General features: G+C 37.0%; 1 protein-coding gene across 5 annotated transcripts in view; it reads right to left on the reverse strand.

Annotated features, from left to right (window-relative positions):
- DNAJC13 (DnaJ heat shock protein family (Hsp40) member C13) overlaps positions 1-26,424 on the reverse strand; it is a 100,444-nt gene that overhangs the window by 22,416 nt on the left and 51,604 nt on the right. For all 5 annotated transcript variants that reach the window (XM_037524375.2, XM_054688869.1, XM_054688920.1 and 2 more), the window contains 17 exons: positions 26,144-26,206; positions 25,111-25,212; positions 24,031-24,135; positions 22,826-23,028; positions 21,759-21,843; positions 19,162-19,316; positions 18,632-18,677; positions 14,781-14,935; positions 13,249-13,450; positions 11,536-11,651; positions 10,425-10,503; positions 9,539-9,674; positions 6,683-6,867; positions 6,215-6,289; positions 4,837-4,956; positions 3,759-3,938; positions 2,621-2,788 (listed from right to left, as the gene is read on the reverse strand). In XM_037524375.2, coding sequence (XP_037380272.1) covers positions 2,621-2,788; positions 3,759-3,938; positions 4,837-4,956; positions 6,215-6,289; positions 6,683-6,867; positions 9,539-9,674; positions 10,425-10,503; positions 11,536-11,651; positions 13,249-13,450; positions 14,781-14,935; positions 18,632-18,677; positions 19,162-19,316; positions 21,759-21,843; positions 22,826-23,028; positions 24,031-24,135; positions 25,111-25,212; positions 26,144-26,206 — 2,175 coding nt within the window. The remainder of the gene's footprint in view (positions 1-2,620; positions 2,789-3,758; positions 3,939-4,836; positions 4,957-6,214; positions 6,290-6,682; positions 6,868-9,538; positions 9,675-10,424; positions 10,504-11,535; positions 11,652-13,248; positions 13,451-14,780; positions 14,936-18,631; positions 18,678-19,161; positions 19,317-21,758; positions 21,844-22,825; positions 23,029-24,030; positions 24,136-25,110; positions 25,213-26,143; positions 26,207-26,424) is intronic.

Genomic DNA, 26,424 nt, shown 5'->3' on the forward strand with positions numbered 1-26,424 from the left:
TTCTGCATTTTCTAGACACTCAGTAAACAGAAGTTTGAGAAGAATCACATCATACTACCTTTCACACACACTTGAAAATAAGATGCACATCTTTAGGAAGCACACACCTGGGAAGGGGCAGTCACATTCATGGGCAGATACTCCATTCACATTCCCTCGGGCAAGCCTGCACAAGGCCGCACGAAGCAGTTCTGCGGATTGTCTGTAACTGCTTAGCTGGCGAGCGCACTTTCCCTTTGTTTAGTTCTCTTTGATTATAAGTGTTACAGAAACATACTCTAGTCTAAATGTGTTAATAAAAATTGCTTACATTTTACATTTACAGAGCTCTATGCTAGGAGGAAAGCAGTGGTTATTACCTCCCCTAGTTTTTTAAACTGAGGCAACACTGGCTTACAACACTACACGATTTAGAGGCTTAGGGTCATCCATAGTCTTTAGGTGTTTGTCACACCACACACATCACCAAGACACCCACAGTCCTCCATTACAGTCCATTGTGCCCCATCCCCACTTTGCTCCCCCCTACTCCGGTAGCCTCCCTCCAACAGTCAGATTACTAGGGTTTGTTATTGCTTTGGTTTTATCTGCCCCTTTGTTTTGTTTCTATATATTCCACATATAAGTGAGACACCATCTGGCATTTGTCTTTCTCCTTCTACGAATCTGATGAACATAATCCCCTCCATTTGCATCCACATTGTCACCCACGGCAAGAGTTCATGTTTTATTGTTAGCTGAACTACTCACATCTACTGAGAAGATCCATAATGTTGATCTCATAAGAGGTATTTGGATGTAGTCCCTCTCAATTTTTGGTAAGCCTTTGAGAAGGCTCAGTAGTAAGTCATTTGTCTGAAGATTTGGCAGAATTCACTAGTGGAACCATCTGTTCCTTAACTTTTTCTTGGGAGACGTAATAACTGTTTCAATTTCCTTGCTTGTAATTAGTCGGTTCAGGTTTTTTATTTCTTCCTGATTCAGTCTCATATGGTTGTATATTTCTAAGAATTTCTCCATCTCTTCTAAGCTACTCAACTTATTGGCAAACACATGTTCACAATCTCTTATGAGCCTCTGAATTTCTGGTAAGTCTGCGGTAACTTACCCTCTTTCAGTCCTGATTCTGTTTGACCTTTTTCCCTTTCTTTTCTGGTGTGTGTGTGTGGGCTGGCTAGCGATTTGTCTATTTTGTTTATTTTTTTCTAAGAATCAGCTTTTGGTTTCATTAATCTTTGGACTGTCTCTTTTATTTCTATTTCATTTACTTCTGTTCAATTTTTATTATTTCCTTCCTTCTACTGGGTTTTGATTGTTCATCTTTTTGAGTTCCTCAAGGTGAGACAGAATATTATTTATTTGAACTCTTTCTGTTTCTTGATGTGGATGTGTCCCTCTGTGAGCGTGTATCGCTGTATACCTACTTCTTTCTTAGTATTGCTTTTGCTGTGTCCCATAGATTCTGGGTTTTTACCTCTATCTTACACAAAGCCATTCAACCTTTGTTTTCAAATGTTAAATATTAGCTAAAATGTTAAATATTAGTTAAAATGTTTGAAAAAAAATCTTTAGAACTGTAAAACTTCTGATATTTGGCAGTTTCTTAGTTACATGAATAAGCATGTCAAACATATTTTAACTATTAAATCCAGATGAAATTCAAGTTACTATTTTGAAATGCTACATCTTTTTTCTGTAGCAGTTAATCATCAATTTGCTAGTATTTCTGGAATGTTTTCAGTCAGCTAAAATGTATCACATTGGTGAATACAAAGTCCAGAAATAGAACAAAGATCAAGACTGGCATCTAAAGCTCTTCTCTCCTACTCAGGGACACTGAAAAGCAATCACCTTTCTCAACCAGGTTGGATTAAGTAACAAATAAGCCATTTAAATTCTAAAAATACTTCACATTTGGAATCTTGAGGACTTTCTTGATTACAAAAATATTATCTATCATCAGAAGAAAACAAGATAAAATAAAAACAGCTCACAATTCTGCCATTCAGGGTAACTGCAGCAAACTATTGGAAAAGGTCCACCCATCCATCTGGCTTCTCAATACCAAAAAGGGGATTTTGTTTTTCAACTTTAAGTATCTTTTAAATGTCTTTAAATATGCCTTTACACTGTAAAGATTCACAGTATTCTGTTTAATGGGTTTCAATAGTTTATTTTTCTAATGCTATATCCATAGATTGTGTCTCAATGATTCTCACAAAAAGAGGTTAAAGAGGTTGGGAGATCTGTCAAGGTTATACTTATTTTTGTGAAGAATGTGTGCCACATTCTCCTGACTCCCAGTCCTCTGCTGTTTACATGACATAACATTCATTCCAAGTTCACTCTCTTGTCCTCTTTTTACGGTCTTATTAACCTTCTTCAAGGCTAGTAAGAATTATGATAGTTCCACAGGCAAGAAACAGGAAGTGAATTTACCCTTGTAGAGCAGTATCAGCATCAATCTACAATAATAAATTTCTTGGTTGAGAGAACAAGCACATGAACATTACCAATTTTCAGATTTCCTACATCAATCAACGTAATATTGTTATGTACTTTTACTACTTCAAGACCTTGCAACGTTTAGCAAAACCCAGACTGTCTCTAAAGCACATACCTCAGTAGCACTGATCACAGCAAGTTTCCTGGCCACATATGGTGTCAGCATGCCAGCTAAACTTTTCCTTATGGTTGGATTTTCTGGGGTTGCTTGGTCTTCAGGTAGATACCCTCCCAGGCGACTTAAAGCATGGATACTGAGTTTGGCAAGGCTATTGGCTACTTCCTGTTACAAAAAAATTAAGACATTAAAGAAGATCTGTTATCTTCTAGGTAATAACACAATAACTTTATGAAACCACAACTGTATAGAACATATTTGAAAAGCAGAAAGCAAACAAAAAAGCACATGAGTCCCCAACACTGATGTTGGAAAATGTATGCATCAGAGGTTTTTCTTTTTCTTTTTTAAGATTTCTTTATGCATACAAGAACTGGGGTACAGGGCCAGAGGGGTGAGTGGATTCACCAGAGACAGAGTGGGGAACAGAATAGGCAGACTGACTGAAATACACTGAGGGGAGCAGCGGGTGAGCCAGGAAAGGTCTGCTACACCATGTGAGTAGCTCCCCGGCCGGGGATCAAACTCGTGCTGCAGTAGCTAAGGATAGCTTCATAGTTGCATCTTAACCCCTTGCGCCACCAGGGAGGCCCCAGAGGTTTTTCTCTTATTCTTACAAAAGACCATGAGAAGCTGTGTTCTCATTTATACTTAACATAGTATGTGAGCACACTGGGGGTAGGGTGAGCAGCAGAGGACAGGTAGGTAGACATGCCTGTTGAGTAACATACTGACAATGTGAATAGTGAATGACAGTGAACAGGAAAGACGAGACATAAAAAGTATCTAAGAAATCAGAAGAGAACTCAAGTGTTTGGGGGAGCTTGATCCAACAGTCTGAGAGGATCACTGTATTTCCCTGGGTGAAAACAGCCATAATTTTATAAGCATGACGGTGACTGAGCAATCAAGAAAAGATTAAGTTATGTCTCCTATATGCTATTACAAACCCCCTTGCCTTCAAACCTTCCAGCACGAGTGGTTAAGATAAAAAGTTTTGGGGCTTAAACAGTAATAAATTGAATTAATCTGAAAAATAATTTAAATCATGGGGGTTCTGAATAGCTGGAGTTTTGCCTTCACATTAACGAATGGTTTGGGTTCAAGTTCAGAATTAAAGCAGTGCTAGAGTTACCTGTTGATTCGTTTCTTCGCTTTTCTGAATGCCGCTCTCTTCCAGTGTATAGTCATAATTAAATAGATAACCTAGCAGATGCCACAAAATTCCAGCCTGAAATAGGTGTGTCTGTAGCCAATAATCCACAGCAAAAGAACTAACACATTCCACCCCGAGAGCGGCCACTCGTGGGATACTCTGAGAGAAGGAGAGGGATGGAATTAATCATGGCGAGAACAGCAACCTGGAGAGAATGTATGCTTATTATGTCAAGCTAGCTAACTTATTGTGCAAATTGTTTCCCTCCTCTAACATTTTCAATTCCAATTTAATATTTAATGCTATATCCTTTAAAGCCTAAAAAAAAGCAACTCTGTAAAGACACACAAAATCACTATCTTTGAGCCTGGTGTTCAAAGACTAGGGTTTTTTTCTTTTCACTTTCTATATTTTTAAATTTTTTTAAAAAGTGATATTTATAGCAACTCGTATGCTCATTATCTTAACTGTAAGGATACTTTACACTTTACCTTACAGATATTTGTATCAGTTTGTATTCCTATTAAACACACTTCAGTGCAGCAAGTAAATAAAGCCAAGGAGAGATTTTCTGCAGATTCTTTATTTCTAGGTACTTCAGTCCAAGATAAGCAGTCCAATCCTGTTCTGTTCCAACACCCCTTTCACTCTGCCCAGTTATCTACTAAGAAATCTTCTCCTTCCAGTCACCTATCATTATCTGCACTAGTCAAATTCCTCAGCAGTACTGGACTGGGAAGAAACAGGAAGCTCTCAGATCCCTTAAAGCCTCCCTACCAGGCAGTGACTTGACTAAGTTTCAGGTTTTACTGGTCCCTTACTTTTTTAGATGTAGTCTAGACTTTCTTTCTTGCCTCTACCCTCTAGATATATCACTCTAGTCTTATTCACTGTGGGCCAATCTAGACACAAAATTCTTCACAACGCATCTCAAAATACATTTTTGGACATCCAAATAATCTACTTTAAAATGACTTATTTATAAATTGGAGACAGGCTACTTGACAATAAAACCCTTTGCTGACTGTATCCAGACGGCATTAAAGATGAACTCTACCTTCCCAAAATACAGCACCCGACAGAGATCCTGGATGATGCCAGGCATTTCTGTGATTTTCTCTCGGCATTCTTCAAACTGAGCAGCCACACTATAGCATTTGCTTATGTGTCCACACACCTGCAGACAGACAACAGAGAAAAAAGAAGTCACTTGTGCAAAAAATCAAATCAGCAGAGATTCATGAGTAAAGGCTACAATGTTCCAGAAGTAAACCACTCCATCGGCTCATCAGCCTTTGCTAAGACCTCTACGGAAGCAGGGCTGACAACCAAGGCCACTGTGACATTCAAGCCAAATGACTTGCTTTTGTATGACTAAGGACCAAAGAAGAATTTCACATTTTAAAAGGATTTCAAAGAAGCACAAATAAAAATATGCAATAGACTCTATGTAGTCTGAAAGCCTCAAATATCTACTCTCTGGCCATTATAAAAAAAGTTTGCTGACCTCTGGATCAAGAAATTTATGTTCAGGTTATTTACTTTGAAGAATCAAATTCTATTTAGGTACTTCAAAACACAGTAAAACTCAAAAAGTCTGTACTCTATTGTATTATAGTCTACATTTTGTTGGTTTAAATAAAGGGCCACATAAGAAGTACATTCTACAATGATCTTAATGAATTTCTGATGAATTAAGGACTCAATGATTTTTTTTTTTTTTTAAGATTTATTTATTTATTTATACAAGCACTGGGTACAGTCAGAAGCGCGGGAGGGTGAGAGAATTCACCAGAGCCAAAGCGGGGAGCAGAGCAGGCAGAAGGACCGAGGTACACTGCTGAGGGGAGCAGCGGGCGGCAGGAGGGGTCTGCGCGCCATGTGGGGCCCTCCTCTGGTGGCCGGGGAGCAGCTGGGAATCGAACCAGCGCTGCAGAGGCTGCGGGCAGCTTCGTAACCCAGCGCTAAACCGCTGCGCCACCGGGGAGGCCCTTGGACTCAATGATTTTAACCTTAGCAGAAAATTAGTCAATTAAAATATTACTGATGGGGGAGGGAAGCAGGGAAGTGGTTAGAAGGTATGTGGGGAAAAAATGGCAAAGCAATAAATGTTTGAAACTGGGTCTGGAGACAAAGGTTCATCAGCCATTCTTTAAGGGGAACAAAAACTAAGTCAAAAGATCATAGGTGGTTTAGTGCAGTGCTTCTTAAAGTGAGATTCGCAGACCAGCAGCATCATTATCACCTAGCAATTTGTTTAAAAAGCATATTCTGAGGTCCTTACTCCAGACCCAATGAACTTTAAACCCTATGGCAGGTGGCGGGCAGGCAGGAGGAGTGGGCATGTGGGTGAAGGAATTCTCAAAGAAGTTAAAAGTTTGAAACTACTGGTCTAGTGTCATTTTCTTGTTATTTTCTGTATGTTTTAGCCTCACCTGCACTGACATGTCACCTGGTTTACTAGAACGATTCAAGACAGCCACACAGCGACTGAATGCCTCTTGTAAGACCTGCAGAGAGAGAAGTCAGGCAGCCATTTAGCTCTCTTTTGACTTGAAGTCAAAGCTTTTACTGATAGGAATTAAAATATTAATATTTTTTAATGTTAGCTGGCAAAAATCAAATACCAACAGTTTCTCAATTAACATTTGTTAACAAGTGAACTTTTTAAGCAATGTTACGTTTACTAATTTGAATTCAATATCCAACTCACATCGTGAAATAAAGCTCCAATTCAATTACTAATTTTGGTACTAAAATATGATGACATTATGTTATCTGTTAGAATAAATGAAAGAAACTGTATCAACTATATTTGCATTTGGTGGATTCTGTGTTGCCTAGAGTCATACAAGAAATCCAAACTAGCTCACAGGTAAGCACAAAAGTCACTCCATAATTACCTCTATTCCATTCTCCCTCCGGAGCTCCTCCGCATTGAGGGCTGAGCAGTTCACAGTATGAAAAGCCAGCTCTGCAGCAGCAGGGAGTAATGGTGATTCTTTTGAAAAAAGGAGGTCATCTGAAGTTTCCATTGTTATAGTCCTAATTAGCATGGGGTATCCTGCATATTTATAAGGCTGCAAATCTGAAATAACCAAAAGTTAGTGTAGGGAAAAAACAAAACAAAAACCAAGAATTGTGTTGCCTTTTAAAAAAACAAAATATTCAACATCTTAAATGTCTCCTAATTCCTTTTTTTTTTTAAGATTTATTTATGCATACAAGAACTGGGGTACAGGCCAGAGGTGCGGGGAGTGAGAGGATTCACCAGAGACAGAGTGGGGAACGAACAGGAGGATTGACTGAAATACCTGGCTGTGGGGAGCAGTGGGCAAATCAGGAGACTGACTACTGCGGCATGTGGGTAGCTCCCTGGCTGGGGATTGAACTCATGCTGCAGTGGTTGTGGACAACTTCATAGGTTGTGTCTTAACCCCTTGCACCACCAGGGAGGCCCCCAACTCCATTTAAAAAAAAAAGAAATTAAGCTAGTACAAATCCCTTGGATCCCTCCTTTCCTGAAACTTGTTTAGTTGATTTCTCTAAAATGTTTCCCCTAGAAAAAGAACATTTTCTGGTAGATTTAAATGAACTTAATATGTTTTGATCCTTTGCAGAATATCTACATTCTCGTTGTAATGTGATCTTTGTAACTTTTCATCTGATCACGGAGAGCAAGACAGAGCCTTATACCAGAAGTTGGAACACTCGTGATACTCACACCTCTTTATAATGAAGAAACCGTGAGAGACATTTTATTTTAATGAAAGTGAACATTTCATATTATGCTTTCTGGATAACAAGTGTGTTTTTCTATTTTACAGTTATCATAAAGTAAATGTTTGAAAATACTAGATATAATTTGTTGTCAGAAATACAAAACAGAAATTTTATTAACTGTATTTAGCTAATTTTGATAAGCAAAAAGTGAAAGCTAAAACGTATAGGAGTCCCACTGTTCTGTACCTTTCATTCTGTTTCTTTTAAAAGTAACCTATTAGATAGGAAGATGCAAGTAAATTGGCTATGACATTTTAAGTAAACTTAAAATTAGCACAAAACTTTCTGGCTTTTGAGGATTACGAATAATCTGCCTTATATTAACTCATTACTAAGATGGCTTTTTAAAAAACTGCCTAGGAACTAGTCCTAACAGTCCTAACATACATATGTTCATGTATGTACATGGAAAGGAAAAAATGTGAATTAATGTTAAATCCTTTCAATGAGGAATCAGGGTATAAGCAGCCTTATGGTAAGGCTGAAAAATCATGTGGCCTCCCTGCTGGCACAAAGGGTTAAGCACAGCACTGTTAAGCTATCCACAGCCTCTGCAGCACAAGTTCAATCCCCCGCCAGCCAGGAAGCTCCATACATGGCATTGCAGCTCTCTCCCATCTCGCCCACTGCTCCCCTCAGCAGTGTATTTCAGTCAGTCTGCCTGTTTTGTTCCCCACTCAGTCTCTGCACCCCTGCACCTCTGGCCTATACCCCAGTTCTTACATGCATAAACAAATCTTTAAAAAAAAACAACACAAACCAACGGTAAGTCACATTATGTGGTTAACATAGAGCTATCAGCCATTAAAACAAATAGCCAATTGTTGGGGCCTCCCTGGTGGTACAGGGGTTAAGTCTCAGCGCTATCACTGCTGTGGCCTGAGTTTGATCCCCTGCCAGGGAGCTAACTCACATATGGTGCAGCAGATTTCTCCTGTCTCGCCCACTGTTCCCCTTAGCAGAGTATTTCAGGAGATCCACCTGTTCTGCTTCCCACTCTCTCTGGTGAGTCCTCTCACCCCATGCACCTCTGGCCTACATCCCAGTTCTTCTATGCATAAACAAATAAGTCAAACTTAAAAAAAAAAAAAAAAAACCACAAAAAAACCCAATGGCTTGAAAGGCCACTTTTAAACTCATTCTGACTCATGGGAAATGACGTATAACTAAAAGCAAAATCGGTTAATGACTGTTCTCTTTAATGACCAAAGTGCTATACCATACTAGCAATTCCACTTGCTTCAATCACCCAGCACTTCTCTTGCTTGACAAATCCCCACTGTCCTCTCTTTTCTACAACATCATGCACCCAAATTGTGATTTAAGCAAAACATTAAATGATCCCTAAATTCCAGATCCATATTTCTCTTTCTTTAATATGTTTGCTGCTAAATGGATAAAAACTAACCAAATACCTCCACATAATGGAAATTCCATAGGAAGGAATAATAAAACCTTGTTGGAAATGCAAAATACTGGAAACCATAGTTAAAAAGTGAATAGTATAAAATAAATAAGGATTCTGGGTCTTGCTAAAGAAAACTAGACTTTTGCTATATGAGGCTTTTGCAATAATAATTCTAAATCTAGGGCCTCCCTGGTGGCGCAGCGGTTGAGTGCTGGGTTGCGAAGCTGCCTGCAGCCTCTATAGCGCCGGTTCGATCCCCGGTCGCTGGGCAAGGGTCCCACATGGTGCACAGACCTCTCCTGCCGCCCACAGCTCCCCTCAGCAGTGTATTTTGTCAGTCTGCCTGTTGTGTTCCCCACTCTGGCTCTGGTGAATTCTCTCACCCTCCCGTGCTTCTGACTGTACCCAGTGCTTGTATAAATAAATAAATAAATAAATAAATAAATAAATAAATAAATAAATAAATAAATCTTTAAAAAAAAGTTAGATTAAAATATGCTAGAAATAAGTTAACATGGTAGAATTAGCTGGAGAATAAATTAAAATTTGAGACTAACACAAGCCTTACCTTCTTTATGACGATTGAAGAGGATGCTCTGTGTTTTCAGAATTAAAATTATATTCTCTGGATCTGGTCCATCCACTATTTTTGCTGATTTGGTACATAAAAATTCATATGCTTTGTTTACTTTTTCAAACATATCCTGTATGCAGCCAAAGATAATTAATTTTTAATTTGGATTGTTCCAAATCACAACTTAAACACAGCTGATTTGTATTTATCAATACCTTTTCTAGTTATTATTTTTTTAACAGTAAGGAATTCATTCTAACTGGTATATGTTCAAGGTGAAACTTTTTTTCCCCAAACAGCTATTTAGTGATCTCAACATCATTTACCCAAAAATTCTTCTTCACTGATTTATACCATCGACAGCATATCAGCACTGTGCGAACTCTTAATGTGCATCACCTCATTTAATTCTGAGAACAGTCATATGAAATGTGCATATTAGCACTGTGCGAACTACTTAATGTGCATCACCTCATTTAATTCTGAGAACAGTCATATGAAATGTACACCATTAACATTCTCATTTTTTAAGATGACGTTAACTCAATTGCCTAAGGTCACAAAGTCAATTGGGTTAGGGCTAGGACTTATGCCTCCATCTGTCTCCTAAAGTCAAATTTTGAAAATAGTGAACTATATTATGTTCCTTAATCTATTTCTTGATTCCTGTCAACAATATCTTATTGGTTTACTACTTGATGTAGTTTTAGAGCATTTCTATTCATGTGGAAAACATGGGCATGTAGGCGACACATGGAACATGTGGGCCTATATTACAAGGTACACACTGCAAAGGTTGAGTCCATCCTTTATCTGCCTAAAACAGTAACAGAGCCAAAGGAAAGTCAACCCAAACCTCTAACTGCAAAGCAGTACATACCCTCCCTTCTGGATTCTTATCAGGGTGGTACTTCTGTGCAAGTCTGAAGTAAGCTTTTCTGATCTTGCTCTCATCATGCCTGTTAAATAGAAAAATTGTTTTATGAATAATGTGCAAGAAACCATTTATTGTATGTGATTATATATTAAATGATGCATCAAATTAACCCCAATACGGGCCTCCCCTGGTGGCACAGGCAGTTGAGCGCTGCGCTGTGAAGCTGTCTGCAGCCTCTGCTGCACCGGTTCGATCCCGGCCTGCCAGCGAGGGTCCCACATGGTGAACAGACCTCTCCTGTCTCGCCACTGCTCTCCTCAGCAGTGTATTTCTTCAGTCTGCCTGTTCTGCTCCCCACTCTTTCTCCAGTGAATCCTCTCACCCTCCTGCAAATCTGGCTTGCACCCCGGTTCTTGTATAAATACATAAATAAATCTTTAAAAAAAAATTAACCCCAGTAAGTTTACGCGATATGCTACCTTTAGAGTTGAAAGATAAAAACCTTAAAGTTGCCAATCAATGTCATTATTCACTTCAAATTACAAAATCATGTTTTGGGGTTTCAAAACTAAAACTTTTTTAAAACTTATTTTCAAAATGTCACTTGAAGTTCTGTAATTCTAAGTTACTTGAAATTATCAGCCTTGCCAAAATGTATGTATACATTCACTTTATACTTAAATATCTTTTCCACCATTTTCCTCTAACGTATTGTATCATAAAACTTTACTGATATCAAACTAAATCTGCATTCTTTCCCTATGTAACTGTTACTTAGCATTTTAGACGTACCACCATCAGATCTCATCCTCATGCACATCCCAAACTACAAGACGGGCGAGGAAGGGAAGTATGCTAGTAACTACCATGTGTCAGATATGGTGCCAGGTAAGCTGCACACGTTATTTCAATTAATAAAGATTATACCAAGAATTCTCCTAATAAATCTGCAGTAAATGAAAATCATATGGACATAGATCCATATGGTTATTTTCCCATAGAAAAAAATCAAGTAGGCAAAATATTTAAAATTGATCTATTATTTAGTTATTGATATTTATATTCTTAAAGCATTTACTTAATATTTATGAATGTAATATGGAAAACAACTCACGGCCCCTCTCCTTGAGGGAGATTAAGTACTTCATAGGCATCATCTATTGACATCATAGGTGGCTTCTTTTCTACTTCCTTTTTCCAGGCATCAAGGGTATCTTTTAGAAGCTTAACCTTAAAGACAAAGGATTAAAATTTGTAACTATTTAAGTAAAATTATTTCAGAATATAAGTTTTAAATTATACAATTCTCGCATTGAATTTAAAGTGACATTTCTAGGCTATCCAATTAATGGCTTAATACAAACATCCATTTATCACCTCCTTAGCACTGCTGAATAGTTAGGTAATAAGGTATTTGTATAGGACTATATTCCTCTTTTTTTTAAAGTGACATTTTTATTGTCTGCCAACCTGTTAAATAAATGTTCAGAAAGTACAGAAGACTTTTGAAATTAGGAAAAGATTCACTGTAGCAAGATGATTTTACAGAATTATTGGTAATCTGGCATTCAAACAAACATAAGCAATAATAAACACAAGGGAGTCTGGGTAATGGGTAAGGAAAGTTAATATTTACTCCATGTTTAAGAAGCTAGAGTCTTTAAACTCTACAGATTTAATTCACTCACAAAATTTCAATAACGCATGAAAACATTGCGATTCTAAGAGACAGTTGCATGTTTGTGATGGAAGTGGATTCAAACCTAGCCTGACTTACAAAGTTTGCATACATTTTACTACCTACCGGCCTTCATTTGGTTCAGAGCACAGTAAATGGGCAATGACTGTGGTACAAATGGCATGTGTTCATAAATCTTTTGATAGTAAGGATGATGCCACTACAGTAACAAATCAACATGATCACCGAGGCCTACTTTTTGCCAGGTTTCCAACAGACACCCAAGGGCTTGAGTTGGGAGGGTCCTAGAGCTACTATGACCAGGTATACAGTAGACATGTCATACTTATGGCTCCTATGTGTCAGGAATTATGTTCTTTCTTATGTAGTTTCTCACTCACTCTCCCCAACCACATAAGACAGTTGCTATTACTGTTATGTGTAGCAGTATTACCTAAGTGAGTGCTTGCAGAAGTCAAGTGATGTGCTGAATGTTGGTATGCAGAGCTATTAATGGCCAAACTGAGACTCAATCCGGCATTTGTGAGCTTAATCCACTGTAGAGACAATCTATTATAGTATACAATTGTATTACATACTCAAAAGCAAGTCTGTTTCATTTTTGTCACAAGAGCTCAAGATTGTATATTCTTTTTTTTTTTTTTTTAAAGATTTATTTTTATTTATTTATACAAGCACTGGGTATAGTCAGAAGCGCGGGAGGGTGAGAGAATTCACCAGAGCCAGAGCGGGGAGCAGAGCAGGCAGAAGGACCGAAGTACACTGCTGAGGGGAGCAGCGGGCGGCAGGAGAGGTCTGTGCGCCATGTGGGATCCTCCTCCAGTGGCCGGGGAGCAGCCGGGGATCGAACCGGCGCTGCAGAGGCCGCGGGCAGCTTCACAACCCAGCGCTCAACCGCTGCGCCACCGGGGAGGCCCAAGATTGTATATTCTTAATATTCCCTCGAAAAATTATCTTTCAATCTGGGACTTACCCAAATATATTGAACTACACTCAGAGTTACACAGTTGTTTGGTAAGAGCAAGTACTTGAAGAAGCTATTATTACCACAGAAGGAAGATATTACCCAGAAGGGATAAGAAGCTGTATTTATGGGGTAAGAAGGCACAAATTAATCTGTAGACTTACCGGGTCCTTAATTGGCCAAGCTGGAAATCGGAGTGTATCACAAAGTTGTTTAAGATAATAAATATTACAAAACAGTTCATTTTCTAGTTGTGGATAATTGATTACTGGGATTGGACAATACTGGTAAAGTGCTCTTGTATTACTCTGAAGACGAGGCGTGAAATCAGCAAGATGGGCAGCGATCTTCTCTATCATGAGGCGCCTACAATTATAAAAAGCTTCAAGCATTAATGAAGGATTATTTAGGTTTATAGAAAAGGTTAAGATAGGTGATCAGGCAATATAATTATATGGATCTTCTCTAGAGTACATTAATTATTGGCATAAAAGGAGAGCAAGTAACAAAGTTACTCAGGGCATTCTAAATTTATTGTGTAAAAATATGCAACTGCTATGAACTTATTTGTAACACTTGTCCATAAAGAAGGCCATAGAAAAAAGGCTAAAATACCCAGTCATTGAAAAATCAGTCATCAGAAAGTCAGTTGGCATAGATGCATGAGGGTGTAGCCTGGAAATTAAAGTTCACTAGCACCTTAAAGGTGCATACAGCAGGATGTTTATTTCAGTTAACTAACCAGTCTAGGATCTGGCTCTCATCTAAGCAGAAACTTGATTTGATCAGTATACAGAGCTACATCTTTTAGAAGGGAGACTCGCATAACCCACTCTCAGCAGAAAAAGATTACATAGAAAAAAAAAAAAGATGTTAGAAACTAATTCATAGTCTGTATTTGTTAACAGTGAAAAACATGACTGTCACACAGAATATACTGAAACTGGAGCTAAAACACGCTAAACCTATAGATCAATCTACCAGAGCAGCCAGGTGACCAGCAGGGGGCTCTGTGTGAAGTCAGACAAAGCAGAGTGATGACTACTCAGACAAACTGCAATCCAGCTAAGAGGACAGAGGGGTTCTCCACAAGGAGGTAGCTGTGACACTGAATTATGATTGGTAAGTCTTTCCTGGACAGAGCCTATCTAGATATTGATATCTGGTTCTGGGCCTCATTTCTCTTGTTTTCCACAGGTTTTTCCTTATGGCACTGCCCTGCTATAGACATTCTTATAAAGAATGCTAGCCTTCACATTAAAGTCAAAATGTTCTGACTAGGGAGCTTTCATTCTGAAATGCCTTCAGTTACTTCTGGTCTGATCCATTCTATCAACAAGTGAGCTTATTTCTTAAGTGGAATACAGTTTCATTTCCAAACACCCAGTAGGTGTGTCTTAATTTTATCTTTATATATTCCTTACATACATATTAGTTCACTGCCTATAGTGATTCTATAGACTGATTTAAAAAACACTAACAGTAACAGGATTTACCCTTATATATAGCGCCATTAAAGTGTCAACTGTGTTAGTGTAGATAAAAGTTTATGGTCTTGTCAAAAGCCATCATTTGGTTTGGCACCAATGAATAAGGTACCTTTAGATTATGCAACCAGTGAAAGCAGTTCTCTTAACCAGATGGCAAGATGCAGAGATTCTGAATATAAAATACAAATAATCAACTGGTTATTTACCTCATTTCACTGCTCCAGATTGCTTCTGGAGTATCAAATTCTCCTAGAAAAATCTCAGAAAACTTTTCAGGCTCGTAATTTTCTAAGTAACAAACCATTGCTTCTGGTAAGATGTGCCCAAGTATACTTCTCTGGAAGATATCTGGTCCCTTTGTCTTTGAAACAAAATAAAACAAAGTCAGAAACACTTAAAACTATCCAATTTTTTAATAAATTCAAAGTTCTCTAGGTAGGGTTAGAGAATACTTTAAGAGAACAACTGGAACAAGTTGCTTTTATTTAGAAATCTATTTTTTTTTTACTAAGTAACAATGGTTTACAGGTATACATTACAAATCAACAACTGTATATGTAACACTATGTTTGCCACCAAAAGTCTTGTTCATATCCGTCACCATACAAATGACTCCCTTCAGCAAATTTCCCCATTCCTTTAAGCCCTTCCCTTCTGGTCACTATTTTGTTTCTCTACTCTAAGAGCTTATTTTTATTGGGTTATTCCATTAGTTTTGTTTCTCTATCTTCCACATATGAATGGAATAATTCTTCATCTGACTTATTTCACTTAGCAAAATGCCCTCTAGGATCATCCACGTTGTTGCAAATGGCAGATTTTCATCTTTACACACATATACACATACACAACTGAGTAACATTCCACCATGTAGATATATCACATCTTTATGCAATCATTTCTCAGTGGGAATGAAGGAGGTTTTCAATTCTTGGCTATAGTGAATAACGCTGTGATGACCATGGCTTTGCAAATATCTCTTCAGTATGGTATTTCTATTAATTTTCTGAGGATCTCCATACTGCTTTTCCACAGAGGCAGCACCAATTTCCATTCTTACCAGTAGCATGAGTATTCCCTTTTCTCCATATCCTTGCCAATGCTAATTTCTTATTATTTTGATAATAATCATTTCCCCAGGTATGAGGTGATAGCTCACTATTTGACTTGCACTTCCCTAACAATAAAAGATGATGAACATCTTTTCATGTGCTGTTATCTGTATCCTTCTTTGAAGAAATAGTCATTCAAATCCTGTCCATTTTTAAATTGAGTTGTTTTTGGTTGCTGACTTGTATGCATTCTTCATAGATTTTGGGTATTAACCCCTTGTCAGATATATGATTTGCAAGTGTCTTCTCCCACTCAGTAGATTATCTTTTTGGTTTGACAATAATTTCTTCACCTTGCAGAAGTTCTCTGGTTCTCTGGTTTGATGTAGCTCCATCTGTTTATTTTGCCTTTATTTCCCTCGACACTAGTGCCAAATCCCCAGACACCTCTAAGGCTGATGTCAAGGAGCTTATTGTCTATTTTCTCTAGGTATTTTATGGTTTCAGGTCTTACATTTACATCCTTACCCAATTATGAATTAATTTTTGCATGTGGTATTAGGATAGTGATCTAGTTTTATTCTTTTCCATGTGGCTGACCTGTTTTCTCAGCACGACTGTATGCTCATATAATTAATTTGTCTTAAGTTAACTGCCAATTATGTGTACATGTAGGTCTATTTCTGTGTATATTCTGTTTTAGTGATCTATGTCTGTTTTTATACCAATACCATGCTGTTTTGATTATGACTGCTTTGTAGTACAGTATGAAGTTGGAGCATATGATACCTCCATTTTTTTTCCCCTTCAGGATGGTTTTGGCTATTTGGGGTCTTTCACTGTTCCAAATTTATGCTTTCTGTTCTATTTCTGTGAAGAATGTTGTTGGTACTCTGATAGGGATTTCATTGAATCTGCATATTGTTTTAAGAATATGGGCACTTTAACAATGTTAATTCTTCCAATCCAAAGCATAGAGTATCTTCCTATTTCTTTTTAAAAGATTTATTTATTTATTTACATAAGCACTGGGTACAGTCAGAAGCACAGGAGGGTGAGAGAATTAACCAGAGCCAGAGGGTAGAGCAGAGCAGGCAGACTGACGAAGTACACTGCTAAGGGGAGCAGCGGGCGGCAGGAGAGGTCTGCGTGCCACGTGGGACCTTTGCCTGGCAGCTGGGGATCGAACCAGCGCTGCAGAGGCTGCAGGCAGCTTCGCAACCCAGCGTTCAACCGCTGCGCCACTGGGGAGGCGCCTATCTTCCTATTTCTATGTATTTTCTTCTATTTCTTCTACTTCTTTTGCCAAACATGGCAAAATGTGAATGCAAGGTGGCTGGTATAAATTGGCTTAGCATAAGCTCCAAGGTGGGGTAACAGCCTACGGTCCTGCAGCAGAGTTAACCTCCTCAGGGATCAGGTGCTGCTGATATTACGTAGACTGCCTTTGACCATGAATGAGGGATGACACAAGATTATGCCAAGAATTATGTCAATTATTCTGTTATGCTGTTGGCTGTAGTTCCTGCTGGCACCTGCTTCTGTTTGCAAAAACAAGTTAAGGCCAAAAGATGAAGATCTTTAAGAGCCTGTGCTTATGAAGTGTGATTAATATTTAGGTTGAGAATTTCTATGCAATGCAATAGTAACTATCTGTATTAGGAATTCCACATCCTTTGGCCACTCAAATGGAGTCAGGGAAATAATTAAACTTTATCATACTGAACTTTCAAATTCATTTCTTTTCCTAATAGAAACAATATGCTAAAGATTATAAGAACTTCTCTTATTTCCTTCTAGGCAAATTGAGAATATTTTATTTCTCTAGGATCTGACAGAGAAAAAGCCAGGGGGAAAAACCAGACATGGTTTTACCACTTACTGCAAAGACAAATTTGATAAATATATTCAGGTTCTTTGCTTTAAAAAAATCATAAAATCACTATCTGTTAAACCTTTGGGTGAAGAATTGTGTTCTTTTAACAACCATTATTTGAAAATTTCTGTATCCAGAGTTCTGCTATATTTTCTTTGTTTATTCTAAATACCATTAGATGACACATACACACACATATATATATATAATCTCTTATTATAAAATTTTTAAAAGACTATATATGCATAACTTTACAGAAAAACAGGGTGGGAGTAAAGAATGCCAAGAATGCCTAATGCTACATTACGGTGGTAGCATTGGAAGCAAATTTTTAACAGTTTTCTCATTTTCTATTTGTATGAAATTGGAAATCACGCTGCCCTGGGCATCACTTTAATATGAGACAGATTTCCTTCCAGGCCGCACCGGCTGCTCCTCAGTCCTGCTGTTTGGTCTAGTGTTTATGTGAAAGAGGGGTAATAGCTGTTGCTTAGTCTGGTGTTGGTTTATTCAGCTCTAAACAAAATCTGCAAATTAGTGTGCCATAAAAGCCTAACATATTTTGAAATGCCCTTTGGTTATGTTTTGGTAACAAGTATCTCTTTGAAAAATGTAGGTATAAAGTTTCAGGTTGTCAAAGCTATTTGGTCATTGATTTTTGGATTCCCAATTTTCCTCTTCAGTAAAACGGGAATACTTTCAGTACCTGAAAAATTAACTAACTTTAAAAAAGAAACTTAGCACTTCTGCCTCCTTGGGATGTGAACAAAAAGAAGGCTGAGGTCTACTGAAGCCTGCCCGACTATATGAGACTTAAGTATACAATGAATTATTTATGAAAATTACCAATCTAAGTTTTACACATAGGGAACAAGTTATATTTACTATGGTACCGGGCTGTAGTTCATAATTCAGCAATTTCAATAATGGACATTGATTTTCTTTTAAAAAATATTAGCCTAGGGTTTCTGTGTGCAAGGTACTACAAAGAATGTGAAAAAAAAATGAATGAAACAATATTTGCCCTCGGTTGCTTAAAATCTAGTAAACATGCATAGTTAAGGAAACTTTCATGCCAAGTCACTATCCCACTATTAAGTTATGTATTCAGAGGATTTATCTGGCTTACCTCTTCTGACTTGAAAGCCTGTTTAGTATGTGTGTACTTCAAAAACCTAGGGGAAAAAAATTACTTGTTATACATACAGTGACTTTAGTTTTCTACAGATCTTTTATATATAAAAGACAACTTACAAATCCATATTCCCAAATTGTTTAATTTCTAATTAAGGCAACAATTTAAATTAGGGAGATTTAAAAATAATGATTTTATTTAAGTTCTGTAATAATATAAAAAAGTAACCAAAGTTAAATGTAAAACTGCATATACAGTGTGAATAGTTATATTAAGTACATATATTAAAATACTAAATAATAAAAGCCTTATGTTGGATAGGGTATGAATCTTTTGCCTTTAACTAAAGTAGTATAATTCTGAGGCATTTTCCCCCATTTCTATTTCCGAATTTTCAGATATGGAGTTAGAATTTTTATAATAATTTATAAAAGCAATGAGATACACACCAAAAAATTCAGTTAATAATTTTGTTCACATATATGGCAAATAATAATTTTCAAGATTACCATCAGAATTCTTACCGAGCAACAGGAAGTACATTGGAACCTGTATACATCATGATAAAGAAAAACACTCCACTAAGATAAAGACGAGGCAACTGTGGATTATCTTGCATGACATGGTATAGCAAAACAGCAACCTTCTCAACGAGGATAGGGTCAAAGGTCAGCAGTAGCTAAAAAAGAAATGGGTTTGTTACTGTATTGTAAAAAACTGGTAGTATCACTGTCCAATTTAGGTTTATGTTGAGGTTATGGTTTTCATACATATAGAATAGTAAACTGCATAATAAAAATCCGCTGGATTCAGTAAGTTGTCCACTACTCTTAGCAGATTTGAGAAGTGATTCATTTTACAACATTTAATGCAGAGATAGTAAAATATTGAGAAATGATCAAAACTTATTCAGGAAAAACTCAAAAGTGCCTGGAGATGTTTTATCATGATTATAGGTAACACTGTTTCTTGTGCAGGAATCTTCCTGAATGAACTTCCCTATTAGTAAAGAAAAAAGGGGAAAGTAAGTAGCTATACTTTGGGTCAGTTTCAGTTCAGTTGAGAAAAAGAATCCCTTGAAGACTTCTTGAGAACTCAAAGAGCAGAGGCAGAGAACAACTCTCAGTGAAACAACACTTAAAAAAAAATCTCAAAATGCAGGAAAGACGAGGATAAATTGAACACTACTAGTATGTCTACCACCATAAAGAAACTGAATATTATATCTTAATAATTAGCATTTCAATTTTCTATAAATATTTCCAAAGAATCCTCAACTTTGGGTCAAATGTTATCAGTAAGAAAAACTGTAGTAATGACAGTAAATACTAGCTCAGCTTAGGAGGTCAAAGTTCTAAATTCAGATATGAGACCGAACAGCTATATGTTTTTAAGTAATTTCAATTTCTCTGTGTTTTTGGTATTTATCTGTTTAACAAGGTATTTAGATTAAGTCTTCAGTACTATGACATATCTTACAAAGTAAAAACTGAGATGCAGTAATACAGGAATGGCTCTAGTGTTAATGTAGTTGTAGTTCAAGACTTGATGTCACTTTAATAAAAATATGGGGATTAGCAAGCAAAACCCAGAACATTTTAAATTTTGATGATACTGGAAAATCTAGGACATTCACTCATTGTATCTTAGACCACTCTAAAATTCTCAAGTTGTATCAGATGGTAAAACTGGAGACTGCTCTTAAAGTCGAATGAAGTAGCAAAATCCATACTAGCCAAGATAGGTAAATTCCTGAAAACTAGTGACGTAACTGTGCTCAGTATAAGATTAAGGTCTCTCAGAATACAGAGATTTAAGGGAAAACAAAATTAGTTTCTGAAAAAATTTTTGAATTCAGAAAAAATTTACATGGCACAAACAGCTAGTAGCAGTTAAAATTATCAATAAAATTCTTCTCTTGAATGACTAACTGTACAGAGATTATGAAAAAATTTTGGTTAATTAAAACACCTTCCCCACAACCTTCATGTTATCTTAACCACATCTCCTAAGAGTTCTTCAGTCATCCTTTCCTAGATTGAAATTAAAAATTTGCACTTATTTTTCTTTCAGTTTCATAGTCTCAGAAAAATGACTAAAATTGGGAAAGCTAAAAATTTTCTAGGCATGATCATTTATTTACATGCCAAGAAGGTCCAGATAGAAAACAAATCCCTCTCTTTGTACCTCCTCACATATACAGCCACAGACTTCTGGGCTGGGATGGTAGTGGGTTACAATAAACAACTTTTGTGCAGTGCTCTTGTATTTAAGCACCTAAAATGTCCAAAATAGAGATGCACACAAATTTTAAAAATCTTCATAATCTAGAATTTTAAATGTGATGTAACTGCTTTAATTACAGTTAAAATGAAGTTTTTTCACTTTTGGTGACTTACATAGGTACTTACATTCCCATGGATGCAAAAATGCACAAAGTAACTTCCCTCTCTTCATGCCAATGTAGGACTATACAAATGGCAAAATTACTAGCACAGATTCTGAAGGTATACCATGTGTGGTTTATGTAATTAGATATGACAAAATGGTAATCAATAAATGGGAAACAGACACTGACCTCACATCTCTGGGACCTGAGTTTGTTGGGTTTAAAGCTACTGTGGAGTTTAGGTAGCTTAATTCCAAAAGAGCAAAGTAATCAGGGGAAGAAAAGATGCTTTAGTATACGCCACATAATTCCTACTCTACACTTTGGATCAGCAGCTGTCTATGAAGAAAATGTAACTGAGGCACCGAGTCTACATGTGTGACCTATGGGTGGCCTCCCTGGGCGTCCTAACATCAAGCTCCACCACAAACTAGAGTACATCACCTTCAGTGATCATAGTGCATAATTTTAAGAATGGATAATAAGACCTTTGAAGAATAACTCTGGTATGTGGATGCTTCCCACAGGTTCTTGGAGATGTTCCACTGTATATTCGGAATATCAACTCAATTAGGAGTAAGAGAAATAAATGTAATTTAGGGTTCAGGCTGTTTGAAAATGGAATGGAGTACAATTAAAAAAAAAAAAAAGACGGGGCTCATGGTAGAATTAAATAAGGGAAAATGACTCTTAAATTATCATTCCTAATTCGATAACATAAAAAGGACTCACTTGAATAATGTGGGGAAGGCAAGCACTGTCCGACAGCAGCCTTTTCACTCTGGGTAAAGGTCGAATGATGGCATTATCTTGATCCCTAAAAAATAGTTTTTAATGTCAACATTCAATATATTTATTAAATTTGTATGTTCAGAGCATATGACAGTCTACTAGGCATGAAGCATATTACCTTACTTTTTTGTTAATGAAGACTAAGCTCTCATACAGCTGGGAACATGATTAGGTATTTTGGTTTAAATCTATTTGGCTGCTTAATATGACTTCATTTCCTTCCAAAAGATTTCCTTGAAAAACAGTACCCTAGAAGAGCCAAAGACTCTTATTTATTATTTAATTGATTAAACTTGGTGTTGTCCAACACACTGTCAGTGGATATTTCCCCCCAAAGGGCATATCAAACTGTCACCCAAATTTAAACCTTAATTTAACTTACACTCAGTATTTCCAAGTATAGGCTTAATTTTAATGGTATATTACTTCTGAATATGAACTATATAATTTTAAATCTGATCTGTATTGTGAAGAGAACTGGAGCTACGAAAAGTCAAGTGGTATTAAATTGCGAGATATTCAATAATTTTCATCACAAAATATCTTTAACATGGTAGTTCGCACCCATACCAGTCAAGTGTGACAAGGTGTGAGCGTGGCCTCACCAGCAAGAGAGCTGTCCCTCTATCTCAGAAGCCAGCGCTCACCACTGTCTCTGGACTATCCTATGTTTATTTCAAAGTGTGCCTGCCTCATGCTCATGAATATGACAAATGCTACTGTTTCTACAGAGCTAAGCCTCTACCCTGCAACATTAGCTAAAGTCTCCCAGACTTTATCAACACAATTTACAAAAAGCTACTTTAACAACATAACTTACAAAGTATTTCTTCATATATGTTTCAAAATTCAAAGCAACAAAATTCAAACCCAGATCACAATGGGATATCTTTGCTCTAAATCACCAGAGTAACCCCATGATGTACTGAAGAAGCACCCATCTAAATGGGGGAGAACAGATGCTTTAGTGTCCCTGGTAACCATGGAAATGTTCAATTACATTTTACCTGCTTGGAAAATATCCACACATTGTGATCAACATGTTCAATATAAGGGTAGCAAGTTCAGTTTCATTTAGTACTGCCTGGCCACTGGCTAACAGACACCACTTAAGCTGGGGTATTGCCTGAAGTGGTCGCCATCCATCCATGCCTTGAGCCCAGCATCTGGTTTTTGCATTTAACATTCCTTTGGTCCACAATTCTTGCATCTAAATGAATGGAGGGCATCATTATTACAAACTAAGCAATATGAAAAGGTCTGTAATGTTTGCTATTTTGTAGTCAGTACATACTTCCTATGAAATAAATATGAAGTACACTTTAAATGACAGATGTAAGAAACCAAATTTGGTTATTAAGAGAAAATAACTATTTAGTTGGCCAGCCTGCTGAGCAAAAATGGTACAGAGTATAAAATGACCAAATTATAGGGCCTCCCCGGTGGCGCAGCGGTTGAGCGCTGGGTTGCGAAGCTGCCCGTGACCTCTGCGGCGCCGGTTCGATCCCCGGCTTCTCCCCTGCCACCGGAGGAGGGTCCCACATGGCGCGCAGACCTCTCCTGCCGCCCGCTGCTCCCCTCAGCAGTGTACTTCGGTCCTTCTGCCTGCTCTGCTCCCCGCTCTGGCTCTGGTGAATTCTCTCACCCTCCCGCGCTTCTGACTGTACCCAGTGCATGTATAAACAAAACAAACAAACAAATAAATAAATAAAACATGCCTCTATTAAAAAAAAAAAAATGACCAAATTATATACAAGCAGAAGGTTTGGTCTTCTATAAAACTATTTTTGACTAAATTCCAAATGAGCCTGGGAGGCTAAGGATGGCAGAGGTGGACTAAGTAGCAGCAGATGCTAAGAAGGAAATTGCCTGTGGACTACACAGGTAATCTGCAATGAATTTCAGACACATGTTACATCTTACCTGTTCATTCAATATAGAAACATTCCAGTGATACAATTAGTAAGGTAGCAACTGTTATTATATAAAACTTATTAAAACCTGGGTGTTAATATAATAACAATAGCTTTTAAACAATAAGCTTTCAAACAATGAAGACATGGTGTGGACATGGTGTGGAAATGGCGCAGAAACCCATGGAGTTGACAATATTTCAAATCATAGTTTAAAAATATTCCACATCTCTGAATATGCTACACAGGAAAACAAAGAAAGGCTAAAATCTTCACAAAACATTTCTCCAAACACATACCTCATGAAAGCCATATGGACCACTTCTTTCTTTGTCTGCATTGCCAAAGTACCATTCCTTTTCACTCTCTCTCTTCATATCTGGAGCAGCTTCAATTACATTGCTCTAAATTTTAAAAAGATTTAGTTAGTTTTCAAGGCAGACATCTGATACACAGTACTAGGTAGACTGTAATGGTAGATAAGCTCGATCACCATTATTCATATCTGACAGCAGAAAATGTCACATTCTAAACATTCAAATGGCACTTTTGTTCACAATTCAGCTGAATCTAACATGACACATCTTACACCAGGAGATTAAACAAATCATAAAAGCAAAAAAATCGCCAATGAGTTAAAAGTTAGGCATCAGAGAGGCAGTTCTATAGACTTGCAGCTCTCTCCTCTTATTCACTAGTTTAAATAAGGTTTCCCTCCACCCCAGAACCCCCCCCCCCAGATTCCTTAAGGAAAAGCACACTCTCAATGGTTCTCAATGCTAAAAATTCTAGTTACATAACCAAGGAATTTGCTTTAAATTCTCAAGGTCATATTGCCTCAAAATAAGCTAAGACATGCAGTTACTTTAAAAGACAAAAGAGAGAAGCCCCCTGGCTGCAAGGGGTTAAGCACTGCACTATGAAGCAATCCAAAGCCACAGCATGAGTTCAATCCCCTGGCTGGCCAGAGAGCAACCCACATGGTGAAGCAGACCTCTCCTGTCTTGCCCGCTGCTCCCCTCAGCAGTGTATTTCAGTTAGTCTGCCTGTTCTGTTCCCCACTCTGCTCTCACCCCCTGCATCTCTGGCCTGTACCCCTGCTCTTGTATGCATAAATAAATAAATCTTTAAAATAAAAAAAGACAAAAGAGATCATGAAAAATAAAATTGGATCTTTGCCTCCCATTCTGGATTGTTTTTAGGGTTATTTCACTTTTCCTTGTAAATCAATCTCCCAGGCATTAGCACTATCATAAAAATTACAAAAAAACGCATTTGTGGTTACATATATTGAACTATTTTCAGATTTCTATGATTTTTTTGATCTAAAATTATACTCAAAAATTGTTGAGCTGGTAAAAACTAATCAGCGCACACACCTGCAGGGGCACTGTAGCTCGGCTCACGTGGAGATGCGCAAGGGTGAGCAAGTCCACAAGGGTTCTAATTCCGTTTGAATCCATCAGATCCTTAACATTTTTCTGGAAGACAACATTTATATAATTTAAAATCTTTCTCTCCAATAGGTACTACTATTTAAAAGTTCCGCAAAGAAGAGACTATTTGGAATCTCCTTGGAAATAACTAGCACACAACGGTTACAACTTGGTTTTCTCAGGATTTTGGGTTCAAGGAACAGGGATTTAGATGAAGATTAAAAGGGCAAAACTGTATTACAGGTTGTAGACATGATATGGTATCTGAGGAAATATGAACCTACACCCCCTAAATCATATACAAATTTGTAAACCAAAATTATCTCAATAGGAAATACAATTCTTTTTAAAAAAACCTGTATTACAAAAAAATTATTATATAAAGAATTTTTACTTATATTTTAACAGAACAAAAAAACACACAAAAAAATTAAAGGCTAGCCCATGATAAACTTTCTAGTTCTATAATAATTCTGTTTTCAAGATCTTTTTGTTAATAATTAGAAATAAAATCTGATATAGTAAAATATATCAATAATAATTGATGTTATGTAACTATGAATTGTTAGAAATGAGGATGAACCTATTAAAAAGTGAAGAGGTAAAGTGACTCTTCATTTTATGTCTTCAAATTTCTTTCTCATCATCAAAATGTATATTGAGAAATTGAAAACCTTTCATATTTGTCACTTACATTACATAATCCTAAAGATTCCCTAAAGAAAAAGCAGCTAATGATTTTAGCCCTCATATTCTTCATGCACAATTTTATTTCCATTAATTTATCCAGTATCTGTATTATCAGAGAAAAACATACAGAGAATATTCGGCAGAAAGGTTTCCCTCTAGGTGCTAAAAGGACACAAAACTTTCTGATCTAAAAAGAAGATAAGAAAAGAATCATATCTGAATGCTTAACCCAAACTGCAATGATTTTTTTTTTTGATACATAATTATGTACACAAAAATACTGTACCTTATTAAGGATCAACTTGTTAAGGAAGAGGATCAACCTATCTCGTTCAAGTTTATCTGTGCACTATTGAAATAAATAAAAATTTAGTCAGCTATTAAAACCACAAATTAAGATACTACCACCACTGGATAAAATGACCCAACAGCCAATAATAAATGTCATATTTTAAGCATTAAGAAATTCAGACACAACTGAGGAATTATCCTAATTCTTCAATGTCTTACATTTTCTGCAATTTTATATTACTGTTATAATTTTATATTGCAGGGAAAAATATATGC

This window comes from Talpa occidentalis, unplaced genomic scaffold (assembly GCF_014898055.3).
Source record: "Talpa occidentalis isolate TD23 unplaced genomic scaffold, MPIMG_talOcc4v2.1 talOcc4.10, whole genome shotgun sequence".
In the NCBI taxonomy this organism is placed as follows: domain Eukaryota; kingdom Metazoa; phylum Chordata; class Mammalia; order Eulipotyphla; family Talpidae; genus Talpa; species Talpa occidentalis.